This window comes from Penicillium pulvis (assembly GCF_028828015.1).
Source record: "Penicillium pulvis strain IBT 33274 chromosome Unknown contig_12_segment0_segment0, whole genome shotgun sequence".
In the NCBI taxonomy this organism is placed as follows: domain Eukaryota; kingdom Fungi; phylum Ascomycota; class Eurotiomycetes; order Eurotiales; family Aspergillaceae; genus Penicillium; species Penicillium pulvis.
In genome coordinates, this window is record NW_026643072.1 from 606,225 (window position 1) to 621,204 (window position 14,980).

Below are 14,980 nucleotides of genomic sequence, written 5' to 3' on the forward strand. Positions count from 1 at the left end.
CAACAAAGCTCTTATGTTACTGTTTCATAATGGGGTATAGGTAGACAGTTTATGGCCATGATCTATGGTCTACTCTATTGCAAGGCTTCAAGAAAACAATCATTCTTCTTTGTTATTTCTCATATTGACTTTAGAAACTTCGAAAGAATCAAATGACCCTTAAGTCTGGCAATCTTGGAACATACAGAGCTGCGGGTATCTCATTGTGTACTTCGCATTCTCAAATAGACACAAAGCCCTTTCTGATTGTAGAAAAACCCAGTGAAGTGTTCCAAAGGCCTTTCTGGATTGATCAACTCCATCTCATACCGGCGGAAGATCTGCGGCAGGACCTTGTTCAACTCGAAAAGGGCTAGATGTCTTCCAATACAGGCATGAGACCCTCCACCAAACTGTATTCGATCCGAATCAGTCAGCATCTAATGGATATGAACGTCTTCCAACCGATCTGGGAAAGGACTGAATCTGAAGAAAAAGATATATCTTACCTGGAACATGCATCTTTCCATTCTTTTCAGCCTGTCCGCATCGGCTTCAAGCCATCTTTCAGGCCTAAAAGACCTGCTGTCGGGCCCAAACACTGTCTCATCTCGGTGCATGACCCAGGCACTAACACCAACGCGCACTGACCCAGGCAAAACTGTATCATTGACGGTAGCACCCCCCTTTGGCACTGTACGCGTAATATTGTAGGGAAGGGCAGGCTGCAATCGCATAGTTTCTTTGAGACAAGCCTGGAAATACGGAAGTGCTATGCCTTCATCGTATTGGACGATAGGCGAGAGCTGCACTTTGAGTAGCTCGGCTGTTAGTTTGCGGTGAACGTCATGATTCGCCAATACGTGCCAGCAAAAACTGTGCATTGTTGATGCAGTAGTATCCGAACCGGCGGCACTATAGGGTTGTTAGTTGATCGGTCTCCGTTTAAGCTACGACTTCAAAGTTTGCATTTAGGTCACCCATACATAGCACCCATAGAAATCGCCATTACATCTTCCATTCCAAACTGGTCTGGGCTGCTGACATGTGCATCTAAAAGTGATTTCAACAAACAAACGGCCGACTTCGCCTTTTCGTTGTCAGTCGGTTGAAATTCTTTCAGGACTGACTCGGCGGTTTCAGGCATCATCCTCAGTTTATTCTTTGGCAAGAAGGGAATGTACTTCCAGATCGGGTTGGACCGTGTCAGGCGTTCAAACATGGGTACTTGAGCGAGAAAGGAACTTTCGTATGTCGATTGGCTGATAGAAGAAATGAACTGATCAACGTCCTTGCCTTGCTTCAAGAACCCGAACGGACGATCGAATGCAAATTGTGCGAGAGCCTAAAATCGTCTCAGCAAATATGCGACTGAAAGAAAGTATTCAATGTACCCACATCAAAGGCGAAGAAGTGTAGCCAGCTACCGAGATCGAAGGTCTCCGCTTGAGTTTTGGCCGCAACAGAGTCCATGATTGAAAGCAAATCCAATGTAACACCTTCAATTTGTTTGTTTTGCTTCTTCACTGATGCGAGGCTGTAAGGGGGGCCGGCATATCTTTTCTTCTTACCATGCACTTTCTCGCGGACCTCTGTGAAGATATCCTTAATACCATCAGGCAGAAAGACTGTGTAGAAATCTGTTTTGTGGAATCCTCGTCCAGTCCGGAAGATATCTATAGCAGCCTCGGGAGATGCGAAAGACAGTTCATTGGGGCCGATTCTCACTATGGGTCCTGTTGTCGCGGTCAGCATTGAACGGCGATACATAATGAGAGATGCTGTGTCGAATACCATATTTTTGATGAACTTTGAGGTAATAATCTTCCACATGACCAGTCCATGCGATATAGACTGCAACAGCACTATTAAATTTCGTCCAAGAATACTAGGTGTATATTCGCAGCCGTACCTAGCCAAAATCTTGTGCAGGAAGCAAGGAAAGGTCCTGGGTATCTGTAAAGTGGTCTGCAATATCGGTTATACAGCATGCGAACAAAGATTCCAACAATGGCGAGCGGAAGCAGACTGAGACTGAAGCCCGGTGCTGCTTGGAAAGTAATCGAGCTCGACAGCATCGTGGTAGGATATATCCATATAACGCTCTCTGGGGCAATATCGCTCAATAGGATAAATGAATATAAAGCAGGAAATAGTATTTCCGAATGCGACCAGTGGATTATCCTTATAAACCCAGCAGAAAGAATAGTCTTCAGGATGCGCCCGTGGACTTTACTCAAGGTAGGACACACTCGTCCCACGTCGAATCCATGTACCAAATATATTTGCGGGGTCTCAACGCCCCTCCCCCCGCACGCCACGTACGGACATCATGAAACATCTCCCACTTGCCTTTATAGCTGGTTGAATGATCGTGCATTATTCCATATTGCCGTGCAGATCAATCTACATGTTTTCTATAGCAACATCTCTCGGAAATATGCGCCTTGGTCCATATTATGTTGACCTGGACCCACGAACACTGAAAGACAACAGACGCCAAATATTGATACCCAATGCAACCTTTCAATTCCGTGTTACAGGACTTCGATTTATCTATGGTTCTCTCAGTCGATGAACAGTAGAGAAAGAAAACCAGAAGAACTCTATTTGCACGTTGAGTAGCTGGCTCTACGGCTGAGAGTGTGGGCTGCGATTAAGTGATGCATTCAGTTGATTACTTCGGTTTTCAATGATACCTGGACACACATGTTTTTGTTTTTCGTGTGCAGCGTTTTGCATAAATAAACTTCTAACACACATGTTCTCCTTCTCTCGCGTCTGTCAACCCCTTCTCCACAGCATCCATTCAACAAGAGCGATTGTTCTGTGGGTACTCTTCTAGGCATGGATACAGCTCATGGGGATCAGGTTAGTTACAAACCATGATTAATTGTAGCTCTTCAGACCCTATGTCGTTCACTTCGGGATAAGAGATCAAAACGCGTCCACTTGTTTCCTTCCTTGCCATCCCCAATCCCATTGTTTCCGTCAATCCACTTGATTTTTCCTGGATCTTGTTCTTCCTGCATTCTTCGTCATTATCAGTACGGTACTGTATCCTGAAGCTTATCCCCACAGCCCAGCCCCACGGATATCTCACACCTGAATAACCTCGTTATGCATAATTTCAACCCAGATACTAATCATGAACTCCAGACTCTGGCCATCACCAAGAAGCAAGACCTAATGGGCGAACCCTTATCAAAACAACGAAGAAAGCGATATCGACAGCGACAGCGACAAAAGGCCAAGATACAGAAAGCCAAGATGGCCGAACAGGGCGGCGTCACTCAAGAAATAATTATTCCTGGACAGGAAGTCGTCACCCAAGATGTATTCAGTTCTGTCGAGGGCGCGAATGAAAATAAATACAGGCCAACTTTCCTACCAGAGCCTCTCATTCCTAGAACCTGTGAGTATAAGTCCTACAACGTTACTTATTTTGCCCTTCTTGCACTGAGAGCTGACATAACGGCAGGCTCTGAGAATGGTCGAAAGCTGGCTGTTTTTGCCAATGTATTAAGATCGATCTACCAGCGCCGTGATTGCGTGGATGTTGAAATAAATATTCTCGGAGCTCAGCTCGCTGCCCTGGAAGTGCGGTTGAACGCCGTTCAAAAAGAAGAAAGGGACCTTTTTGGGTTGTATCTCAGAGAATTTTCTGAAGAAGCACGCTACCTGTGCAGAGCGCCATCAGAACCTGCAAGCGACAAATGACGTGTCACAGAAAGTACTGAGGTAATGGCTTTTATCTTTCGGACCTTGAGGCTATGACAGTAGAACACCCTGTGTGAATCAAAGCGCTTCATCATGAACACCACAGCTCTACCCTAGCAGGCACATGAAGCCTTGTGTTATCATCTGCGTCGAGTAGGGCTTAGAAGGCCTTGGAAATCTTATTTCTTGACAATTCTCTCGCTCTATATTTCTAATTTTTGCTCTTTTCTATTCGTATGAAAAAGCGTCTGAGGCTTTCAGGCTCATCGAAGATTATGATATGATGACTATATGTTGGATAACTCTCTGCAACGCGGCTAGATTCAATTTGCACAGGTGTTCCTCCGTCATAGCGTAAGAAGTCTAGAGCATCTCGATCTTAAGTACAAATAACGCCAAATCGGGATTTTCCTTCTTCGAATCGCTGCCTCGTGGACCGCGCCCTCTCCTGCGAGGCCGATTGGCTGATTCCCGACCGGTAGACGGGGAAGACTTCCAGTCTCGCGACTTCTTTGACAGAGTCCACAGCGCAAATTTCCTTCTTTGAGTCGCTGCCGCGTGGACTGATCTCAGTGCTGCGATACCTTTTTCTTGGTGACCGACCCGTAGACGGGGAGGACTCCCCAGGTCGTGACGCGACTTCCTTGATAAAGCCAATATCCAAGGATTGCTAACTCCAGGTCGGTACTATCATATATATCTTGGTATTTTGACATGTTGTTCAGTCATGCCCATCTGAGGAGATGGGATCCTTGGAATTGCTGAACTCACTGTATGACTCTGTCTGCCGATACTTAGGCATAAATATGGTGCTGCTTCATCATATACAACACAGTAGGAAGTGTGGAGAAAGACGCGTCTCTATCTTGAAGGTTCTTGTATAATATAGGGTCAAGGCATGACAAAGAAGTAGAGGATCATGTTGATGTGATGATATATTGAAGAAAAGAAAAGGAACCAGGTGCAGAAGAGCTTATTTATAGCTGCCAATAAAATTACATCACTCACTGTCACGGGCTTGTTGAAAAGGGTCTTTAGAACTCGTATGCTTAACAGGGCAAGCCCCTATGCCTGGAATATATGGCGCGCTCTATCCTTCGATGGAAAAATCGAACGACATGACCGTGTTTCAGTTCTGAAGCAACCGGCGTCAAAATCAAAATCATTAACAGTAAAGAAATCTGAATCTTCTACTAATCTAACGTTCTTGATGTTTGCTTTTCTTATTAAAACTTTTAGATATCTTATAACATCTATTTTTGATCTCAATGGTAGTTCGAGTGCTGTTGGAACTGCTAGTATTCAACTCACTAAAAAGGCCGTATATTGTCCCATCCTTACAACTGCCTCTCCTTTCCAAAGAGCCACACCAAGCTCCCAGATATTGGTGCAACAGAGGTCTTGATCACAATAATCAGGTTGTTGTGTAGAATATCCGATCGGCTCTGTTGAAGTACACCAACAAGCCATTGAAGCGGGTGATCGATTCTGTTGTGTCCCGCAGAGAGCCTTCGTCGACCATTCTTTGTGAGGCTTGTGTGAGTGACTTGAATGGTGGTTCACCTCGCCGTTCCCTGCTACAAGTGATGCGAAGAACCACTGGAGTGGTACATTTGCCTGTAGAAACGTTGACGTGGACTCAAAATCCCTAATGGACACGGACTAAAGTTCGCAGCGAATCAAGGTATGCAGGATAAAATCGACCAAGCTACCAACTGGGCCATTTCTAAATACGGAAGTAGATACTGCATGCCCAAGGTTGTGGTGGTCAAGGGTGGGGAAGAAAGTATTCGTGCCATGGTCGACTCTGGATCTGGAAAGGCCAGCATGCAAAAGTCTGTTGTTGAGCATCCAATTTGAAATCGCAGGATGGCTGTGGCAATGGATTGGAAATACATGCAAATTTACCGCGGTTCAAATTTCCATTCTATGAAGCTCGCTTGTGTATGACAGCGTGACATTTATCGAGCCACTAATGGTGGGGGAGCGGCGAATGCCGAGCTCTTTTGGATGCGCTGATTGGCTGAGAAAAGTCCGGGGTAAATGCTGCGGGGTAGGTTGATCATGCAACTGGTAAGTAGATATCATGACTTTCCTGCCACTTTTCTCTTCCTTTTTTCTTCCTCTATCTGACCGGAAAAATGACTTCGAAATTTCCCGCCATGTCAAATTCAATTTTCCAGCCCATCGACGTTGCGGCGCTGGAGAAGTATCTCTGCCAAAATTTACCAAGCATCCAAGGTCCCATTTGGGTCACGCAGGTATGTTAATCTCGATGTGGATTCGTGTTACAGGTGCGCTTCTGACCTTTTTTTTATATTGATCCAGGTTGGTGTTTGCCAGTTCAGTCCGACATACTTTATCCATGATCGCGCTGGACACCAACTGGTCATGCGCAAATACCCACCAGGATCGTCTGTGGAAAATACTACCCGTAGACTCGAACGCCAATACCGTGTTCTACGCGCCTTGGAAAATTCGAAGATCCCTGCACCAAAGCCTTACTGCTTATGTGAAGATCCTAGCATTCTTGGAACATCGTTCTCCGTTGTGGAGTTCTTGGATGGCCGAACCTTCCACGATCCGAGCTTACCCGGTGTTTCACCGAGAGAGCGAGATCAAATGTAGGTTTTCATTTTTTTCGACAACTTGCAAGCCCTCGATTTGAAGACGAAGCTTATTCGTTTCGATCAATCTAGGTGGCGTGAAGTGATAACAACATTGGCGAAGCTCCACAATGTCAACATCGATGTAGTGGGATTGGATAGTCTTGGCCGCCGAAGTGGCTTTTACAGACGTCAAATTCAGAACTTGCAGGACTCAGAGGAGTCTCAGCGAGTGGCAGTTGATGTCAACACCCACAGACCTGTTGGAAAGGTCCCTGGCGTGGAGGAAATGATTCAGTTCTTTTCTGACGGGGATTACCAACCAAGAAATCGCGCTTCTCTCATACACGGTGACTTCAAAATCAAGAATATCGTCTTCCATAAAACAGAGCCCAAAGTGGTTGGAATTTTGAAGTACGCACACCCAAGATCCTCACTGATCTCCTTACTCAAGTGCTAACCTTCGCCTAGCTGGGAATCCTCCACAATCGGCCATCCACTCTCAGACCTTGCGAATCTTTTGCAACCTTGGACAGTCTCCGAGATGTCTTCAGCTGCAGCTGAGGTACTATCACTGCCATCGCGGTCCCCGGCTAGTGTTGTGGGTCTGCCTTCGATCTCTGATTGTCTCACTTGGTATAGCAAGGTGGCAGGGTGGAACCCAGAAGCAGAAATGAGGTGGGCAGATGCGTTCGCCTTATTTAGAATGAGTGTTCTACGGCAAGGCATAAGCGCACGTGTTGCTGCTCAGCATAATAGTACTACTGCCGATGTTGAGGCTGGGCGAGGTATATCTGTGTGTGCGGCATTGACCCTGCGAATCATAAGCAAGATGAGGGACATCCATGTTCACTCTCGTGCGAGGCTATAAGTATCCAGTATACCTATTTAGTCAACCCATTTTTTCTACATAGCATAACTCAAGCCTTGTCATACTTTCATCAGGAATGCTGCATAGGGAAGAGTAAATAGTGATTCGTATTTAGACCGCTGCATTACGGCATAATTTGAATGATAGGTTTTTGAGAACACCTATGACTTTTCAAATCACAATGGTTCCAATAGCCCCTCTGGTACAGTAACATATTTATGTTCCGTCATCAAGGCGCAGTCCAAACAAGCTTTTCAGGTCTCACCTGGGCAGCCGGGAACAAGCCCGAACCTTGGAACTTAATTTGGGTTCCCGGCCTTATGCTACTGGATCTCCTGCCACTACGTAGCACCCACTGCTCGCGAATCTCAAGTCTTCACCGCTCATCGATTACTCCAGTCCCATGTATCCCCTTCACTTAATATGACTTTGCACCCATCTCAGTATAATCGGCTGTGATGTTTACGTCAACGCGACCATGATGTACACCATTGCAGCCGATTCCTCTACTGGAGCGGAACATTTGATTAGGTACTCACTATTTGAACACCAAAAGATTGGTTGAACACCGCTTTATCTCTATATCCGGTATGGTGCAGCAATGGTAATTCAGAAAAAACGTTATGTTAAGCATTCAAGGACATCGCATCATCTCGCTTACTTCACATTAATTTACAAGATAAAGCTTCATTAGAGCCATGATATAGGTAAAAAAAGATGGTTTAGTGAGTACCACTCTTGAATCGCCTTGCATTCTAGCGTTGTCTATAGAGTAGCGTGGGCAAGTAGGTACTTGGTTTTGTACTCAATAAAGTTACTCCTTGAATATTGGATACTGCACTAATCTAACATGCGGTTAGTGAGGGGTATTCAACTAATTCTGCTTTTAAAATTCCAACCTATAGTAGCCCGAAATGGTGTTTTACCTTCTGAATTAAGATATCGACGCCATGTCGGATATGAAAATACCGTGGTGTCCAACTAATGTTGTGATGTTCAATTATTGAGCTTCTTGAATTATTCCATACGTGCAAAATCTATCCGGTAAAGGAAGAAGCCAGTCTCTTTTCCCAGTTCCACAGTGGTCTTTTGTATCAGCGCCATTGTTTTGGCGCTGGTTTAATGTAATACCCTGTGCCTTCCAGCCACGAGAGTGCCAAAATCGCCGCTCCATGTATAAATTAAGCCTGATTTCAGCTTGATTCCTCTGCTACGTGCATCCCTCAATAGGTGGCGTTGCTCCGTTGAACATAACCGATTTTTATCTTTGCTGTCTAAGATTGCCTCTGCTATCGATTAGCAGAACCTCTAAGTGTCTTGTGTGCGAAGGGCTAGGCCTAATTGCCATAATAAAAAAAGTAATCAGGGTTGCATTTCAACTGTTAAAATGACAAATTGTCACCATGCCTGCTATCACCTCAAGCACACAACGTCCCTAGCAGATTCCTTCTACTGTGTCTTCCACAGCTGGCTTGACCGCTCGGACTTTCCACTCATGAAAGTCTGTTGCGCTGTCGATCCATCTTCCTCTGCTGTCAATTCGCGCTGTTCGAATCAATGGCGACGTTGATTGTAGCTCGCGAGTCGCAGTTGTTCCGAAAGCAAAGCTTCAAGGCGCGCCCTGAGCTGGTCGCTCTGTGCCTTCAAAGTTTCTCCAGATTCCAGCCCTGTAAGGGCTTGGCGCTCAAGATACTCAAGCTCGGCAGCTGCAGCATTGCGCCGGATTATGACATCCAAGCTTGCATCCATGAATTGTTCACGCGTCAGGGTAGGAAGAACTAATTCACATTAGTATCTGCTGTGGCCAACAAAATGATAATGTCCGTCAAAGTATCGCAAGCGATAGAGAAGGCTATGCATGCTCTTACCTGGCTCCTGCTCTTCCTCCTCAGCCTTGATCTTCTCCTCGCCTCCCTCGCCTTCTCTTATCCCATTCTGGCTAGTCGTGGGCTGGTTGGCTGCTGTCACATTCTGGTGCTCGTTCGCCATCATCTCGGCTGGGCCCTAGGATTCCACGTTGTGCGATTAGCTTTTATCATGAATCATGACCGACTGTTCTAAGGAGCGGAAGTTTTAGAAAGGAGAGGGAGGGACCAGGTGATCATTAAAGACAAAGCTGCTTCGTCGGGGTATCCCGTAACAATATTGATAGAATCATGGGATGTCACCAGCCGCTGAATAGTCTGTCACGGTATCAAACTTACAAGTCTTCCTTCAGTGGGGTCCATTATTGTAGGTAGATCGAAGCTTGTAGTTGGAAAGGTATTGGGGTTGCGAGGTGGGGAGAGAAGATGTGTGTTGTTGGTAGCTTGATCACAATCATGCAGTGGTCGACGTACCATTAAATAATGCCGAATTTCTGGAGTTTGCCGCTGGCGGGATCTCCCACTGAAATATGAAAAGACACATGAGGCCCTCTTCAAGACATTAAATTCTTCAAACTTGACTTTAACATTTACTTAGTACATATTGGTACAAAGGCCTCCAAGGCCTTTAGATTGTCGATTCTGGAAAAAGGTGTATCACGGAAGATCCACAGGACTGAGCTACTCATACCAATATGATCTTTGTGGGCACTCTGCATTACCATTCCTGTATAACCTGGAAGCATGAAAGTCTCTGGGAAGGTTTACGCTCATCAAGGGTGAACTGCAGATGATGGTATTGCTTTGTGTTTCTCTTTTTATGGGTAGTTTGGTAGAAAAAGAAGAAAGCTACAAGCAAGAAGTGCTGTATACAGAAATTATGGTATCACACGTCAGCAAATTATAACTCCCTAGCTACCTCTCTGCGTGCCTTCTGCATCTTGTTCAACCCTGTGTCACCTTTGATCTTCGCGGCTTCCTCGACTTCCAGAAGAGCTCTTTGCGTCTTCAAATTCACTCTCTGCCTCTTTTCCGCAGTGCCCCCTCTCCTTCCCGTTGAACGACTGGCGAATCTTCTCCAGTGGGTGTGAAATAGTCAGTGACCAAATATTCCCAGAAAAGCAGCACTTGGTGAGACTTTTCCCGAGGTTCCTTGGCGTGAAAGCCCCGTAATTCCAATGTAACCCCCTTGTTCACATAATTGGAAGCATTTAGTGCGGGACTTCCGCGTGGGGCACAGAGCCGACATCCCTCTGTTGACGTTACGTATTGGCAGTTGAGTGAATGCTCTCCATGCACCGCCATGTGGGTAGCACAGCAAGCAAATACAGGGCATCAGCTTCGATGGATTTGGGACTGTGAGAACCAGTCTTAAAACCAGTCGGCTAGACTCAACTGCCTAGCAGTGGTCAGAACGAATGGGTAGACCCATATATGTCGGTCCAACGGGACTGCCCAAGCCCCTTCATTCAATTTGCAGTAACTGCCCATCCCCCATTGCAGGTTCTCGAATTGTTCTTTCCTCATCAATCCCTGGTGCCTTATAAATGAAGGAGTTTAGTCGTGGCAGGTAATTGATGAGTACTATAACATTCAGTCTCTTCGTTGAGCATTAAAGGGCTGCCACTGAGTTTCGTATCTCTTTGCGTCTTTCACAAGGCATTGCCTGCTGAGGATTGACTACATCACCGATGCTGCCGATTAGTATCTTTTGGTAGTCTATTTGGATATACAGATTCAACTTACTAGGTGTAGTCACTATCCTCCTCTTGCGAGCTGATGATCGTAATGTATTTGCCACCTGCCATGGGGCTGAGCCATGACTGGATTTGGTTGGCGTACCTATTTAAACAGGTTTGACTGAACTCAGCTATGTATGCTCTAGCCACCATCAACCTATTAGATTTATTTTATCATGGTAATATTTTGCTTGAATTCAAAATTTGCTACTCACCTTGGTGCTTAAAATGACTGGTAGATAGATGCTTCCAATAGGCCCAAGGAATGTTGGAATCCATTTTGAGCTACCCCTTATAACTCCAAAGCTTCTTGAAGATGCTCGGGGTGGTGGTTGAGAAGGATGAAGGAAGAAGGAGAATAATCAAGCTATCGAAAGTTGATGTATACGAGCTGCGGGGTGGAAAAGACCTGTGAGCCAGACATGGTATTAGTTACTTGCCAAACTGGAACCACACCTTCACTTGCACCCGATTGGTATCAGTTGCTAGTGAAGCCATTCCTTCATGCTCATTTCTCAGAACCAGAATATATTGCTTTCATATGCCTTTTTACATACCCAAGCGTCATTTCATGGTAATCAGTCCGTTTTCATGAAGCGTTCTTTTGCTGATACCTATTGCAAGGTATTCTGACACAGATACCTCGGTTGGGAGACATTTTTTGCCGGTGTGCCTTCAAAGCGGTCTTTGCGTGTATCGACATGGAATCCTGTCCACGTGAAGAATAAATAATTATATTATATAGATATAAAGCACAACGAGGGAAGGGATAGAGCAATAAGTAAGATGGCTTTGCATCGTGGAGAGATGGGGGAATCCGTTCAAGTATGGGCGCCCCGGACTTTGTGGGATATGAGATTTGAAATGGAGAAGTATGATGAAGAAGAAAACGTTTTGTCTAGATACAAGCTTACATACTACATGCAAATGGTCACATGATGTAGAGTAACAAACAAGTCCGGATGAGCTATCTTTATTTACCATTTGTCCTTGTCGAGGGTAAAGAATTCCGTTAATCCAACAGGCTTCTCAGACAGGAGGTTCAGACTTGGAGTCAAATCACATCGCGTGTAACACCTCTCATGTGAAACTCTCTGGAAAGGCCTAAGTCGGCAAAAATAGTGCAGATAACAGAGCCACTCTGGTTTCAAGTGGATGCAAAACCGTCATCAACTTGGAATGATTGAAGATGTAGGGCAATTGCTTTTATTAAAGTGAATGATTTGAATGATCTGCTATATACACTCCCAGGAGTGCGATATTATATTCAAATCTTGATTATACTACCCATGGTTCACCAGCTCCACCAAGCTCTAGCTTTGTATAGGCGGGCCAGTATTGGGGCCAATTGCCTAGCTGCCCCGAAGCGGGCTCGATCGGGAGACTGGATGACCGAACAACCGAGCTCATGCTCTTGGTCCTGGGCACATCCCGCTAAGCGCTTCAAGATGAAGGCAGACTTTTATGGTGTCAAATGACTTATTAGGATCCTACGTCATGGGTCGAGGGGTCACATTCTCGTGTTCGTTATTAAACATTGAGCCAGAACCTTGAAGGAACGATAACAAGCTCGGGGATGATTAACCGACTTGCAAGCTGGGCGACGCGACGCGAGTTAGCAGATTACACTTTCCCCTTTTATTCACTCCAGTCAGCCCCCTCGTGTGAGATGATCGGTGGGGCGGAAGATCGAGGAATGGCAACACCTTTCCCAATTGGGTAGGCAAGGAGCAGGAATGAACGGGTTCTTGAACGGCCAATCAGAAGCCAGTATATGCAGGCAACCAATGTTGGGATTGCCAAGCTGCGGCAAGGCTTCTCGATACGGGGAAAATTAAACCATCAAACAGTTGCTGAAATTCCAATACTTTATTGCTGTATGCAGGGCTAAACTTGGACGGAGTTTGTATTTCAACTGCCGATCTCGATATTCCCTTCAAGGATCAGGATTCAAGCCAATTATCACTCTGTTTATTCCCGTGTACTCCGAGGGGGCTTCAAATTTTTGCTGTAGATGTCTCCCTTGATCAAATCGTAGCAGGGTTACCTCGTAGAGTGCCTGAGAAATGTATACTATCCCCAGTACATTTACACAACACGAGTATTAGGCCCCGTGGCGGCGCCTTCAAAATATATGACCTGTCGGGGCGAAAAATTTTGGACTGGATACATAATCAGCTTAAGATTCGATGTCCAAAAAGTGATAATCAGACTAGGAACTCACAATGATTTTTTCAACCTCCTTCTTTATTACGGTTGTCTACGCGCTTTTGATAAGTGGCGCTGAATCGACCCACGACTCTCAAAAAGATCACTCAAAGTCAACATTCACCTACGACCAACTATGGAACCTTGAGAAAACCTTCTGGGATGCTTTTCTTTATCCCGCAAACAAAATCCAGATTCAAGGAAATGCATCCACTATCTTCGCATCCGATGTAAGACTCTACTCAGATGGATGTTAACTTCTCTCATATAATTAATCTAATTCATTAAATAAAGGTACAAGGTCGCGTCGACATTACCCGAACATTCGACGGCGACGAACTAAACCGCGAATACATCTTCGGCCTTTTCGCAGACCCAACCGCAATCAGTCTCGTGGGCATCCCAATTGATTACAGCATCACCCAGTTCTCAGCAAACGACAACATCGCCTCAGCGACAACTGTCGTCACATTCAACGCGACCACATTCGGCGTGACAATCCCCGTCACAATCGACACATGGATGGAATTCAACAAAGATGGCAAAATTGCACAGTACGATGCCGTATTCCGCTGGTTCGACTATCTCTTGAACTACTTGCTGGAATCCACTGCGACTAAATACAACACTACTTCCGCGGGTGCTGTTTCAATCGTTACTGATATCCTTGCCAAGGATATCTGCAAGACTCATGATCAGTATTGCACTGGGGATAACCAGCAATATCCCGCGGATGGCGTCAGTTGCTATGACTATTTGACCCAAAAGATTCGATTCGGGCAGAGTTATGAACTGGGTCGCAACACACTTTTGTGTCGTGAGGTTCACGATCATATGGTGCAGTATAGACCCGATATTCATTGTGCGCATATCGGTCCTACTGGCGGTGGTTATTGTGTTGATGATATGAGCTACACGCAAACTGTTCTTCAGCGGTATTTTAATGATTCGTGGATTCCGTTTGGGTATGGTCAGAAGCAAGATGTGTGGCTTGCGAACTGAAAAGTTCAGTTTGTCACACGTGAGCTGCATAATGCAGCCAGGTGAAGGTACTAGCTGCTCGACTGATTGTCTCGAGCAAATTTGCAGACGATAGTCAGCACTTGAGAGTACTTGCAATTATGCCAGGTGTCCTTGTCATCTGATGCTTAGGTATTTCAAATATTCGAATATCTGTCTGCCTTATTACAAGGATCTTTTTGCTCGCTCCTGTATTTTCTATTTTTACCACATTTTTTCGGTGATCTTTGTTTATCAACTTATGTAGTAGTCATTGATCCATTTCTTCATTATCCGGTACACATAAATTCTCATTACATCAACAGGTCTTCGCATAAAGGCTCCAGGCAATAGTAATCCGATATAATCCCGATATTATAGGTCCAAGTTTTTAGAACTTTGTTCACTCCCATGTGCACAGAGAGCGGAATCAACCGCTTATCTCTTATGGTGCCCATGGTGCCCATAATCATGACTGTGATGACGTCCACTCGATGAATGTTCTCTCTTGCTGCGATGCGCATCATGTGCTCTCTCAATTTCATTGGCAGCCACAGCTCCAAGCGCACCAGCACCCACAGTTCGAATAATATGACCAAATCCAGAGCTCACGTCCTCTCCCTCCTTCTTTCGGTGATGGTGAACGGCCTCGGCAACCGCCGCAGCAACTGCGGCTCCTTCGGCGAGATGGCGATCGTGGTGAGGATTGCGATTATTCTTGGAGCTCTTCCGGTGGTGTGAGCTTTTGCGGTCACCATGGCTGTGGCTATGACTGTGACTATTTGAACCACTATGATGATGGTTGTGGTTCCGGCTGTGCTGAAGCGAGTCCCTCGAGTCACGGTACGGCTCGGGCTGGCTGGGGTAATAGTAATCTCTAGCAGAACCCGAATTCATGATTCTTAATGGTTTGTGAGGGTTGATAAACCCGGGATGCAGTAGAGGCTGTAGGATTTTGCATTTACCTGCAGGCAAGGAGATGCACAAACCGTT

General features: G+C 45.6%; 6 protein-coding genes across 6 annotated transcripts; 3 read left to right on the forward strand and 3 right to left on the reverse strand.

The window, feature by feature from the left end:
* Positions 1-200: 200 nt before the first annotated feature.
* On the reverse strand, positions 201-1,749 carry N7503_001457 (cytochrome P450; the record flags this gene model as incomplete). Its single annotated transcript, XM_057061004.1, has 4 exons — positions 201-392; positions 489-894; positions 966-1,324; positions 1,378-1,749. The coding sequence occupies 4 exons, from the start codon at positions 1,747-1,749 to the stop codon at positions 201-203; spliced, it is 1,329 nt and encodes a 442-aa protein (XP_056924966.1).
* A 1,350-nt stretch (positions 1,750-3,099) lies between these two features.
* On the forward strand, positions 3,100-3,699 carry N7503_001458 (uncharacterized protein; the record flags this gene model as incomplete). Its single annotated transcript, XM_057061005.1, has 1 exon — positions 3,100-3,699. One exon carries the CDS (start codon positions 3,100-3,102, stop codon positions 3,697-3,699), a length of 600 nt encoding a protein of 199 aa, XP_056924967.1.
* A 2,162-nt stretch (positions 3,700-5,861) lies between these two features.
* N7503_001459 (phosphotransferase family protein) lies at positions 5,862-7,176 on the forward strand (the record flags this gene model as incomplete). Its single annotated transcript, XM_057061006.1, has 4 exons — positions 5,862-5,960; positions 6,028-6,323; positions 6,399-6,719; positions 6,777-7,176. 4 exons carry the CDS (start codon positions 5,862-5,864, stop codon positions 7,174-7,176), a joined length of 1,116 nt encoding a protein of 371 aa, XP_056924968.1.
* A 1,554-nt stretch (positions 7,177-8,730) lies between these two features.
* N7503_001460 (uncharacterized protein) lies at positions 8,731-9,404 on the reverse strand (the record flags this gene model as incomplete). The annotated part of the gene is made up of 3 exons (XM_057061007.1): positions 8,731-8,954; positions 9,045-9,180; positions 9,381-9,404. 3 exons carry the CDS (start codon positions 9,402-9,404, stop codon positions 8,731-8,733), a joined length of 384 nt encoding a protein of 127 aa, XP_056924969.1.
* A 3,601-nt stretch (positions 9,405-13,005) lies between these two features.
* N7503_001461 (uncharacterized protein) lies at positions 13,006-13,990 on the forward strand (the record flags this gene model as incomplete). The annotated part of the gene is made up of 2 exons (XM_057061008.1): positions 13,006-13,218; positions 13,283-13,990. The coding sequence occupies 2 exons, from the start codon at positions 13,006-13,008 to the stop codon at positions 13,988-13,990; spliced, it is 921 nt and encodes a 306-aa protein (XP_056924970.1).
* Positions 13,991-14,425: 435 nt separating this feature from the next.
* On the reverse strand, positions 14,426-14,884 carry N7503_001462 (uncharacterized protein; the record flags this gene model as incomplete). Its single annotated transcript, XM_057061009.1, has 1 exon — positions 14,426-14,884. One exon carries the CDS (start codon positions 14,882-14,884, stop codon positions 14,426-14,428), a length of 459 nt encoding a protein of 152 aa, XP_056924971.1.
* Between the last annotated feature and the right edge of the window lie 96 nt (positions 14,885-14,980).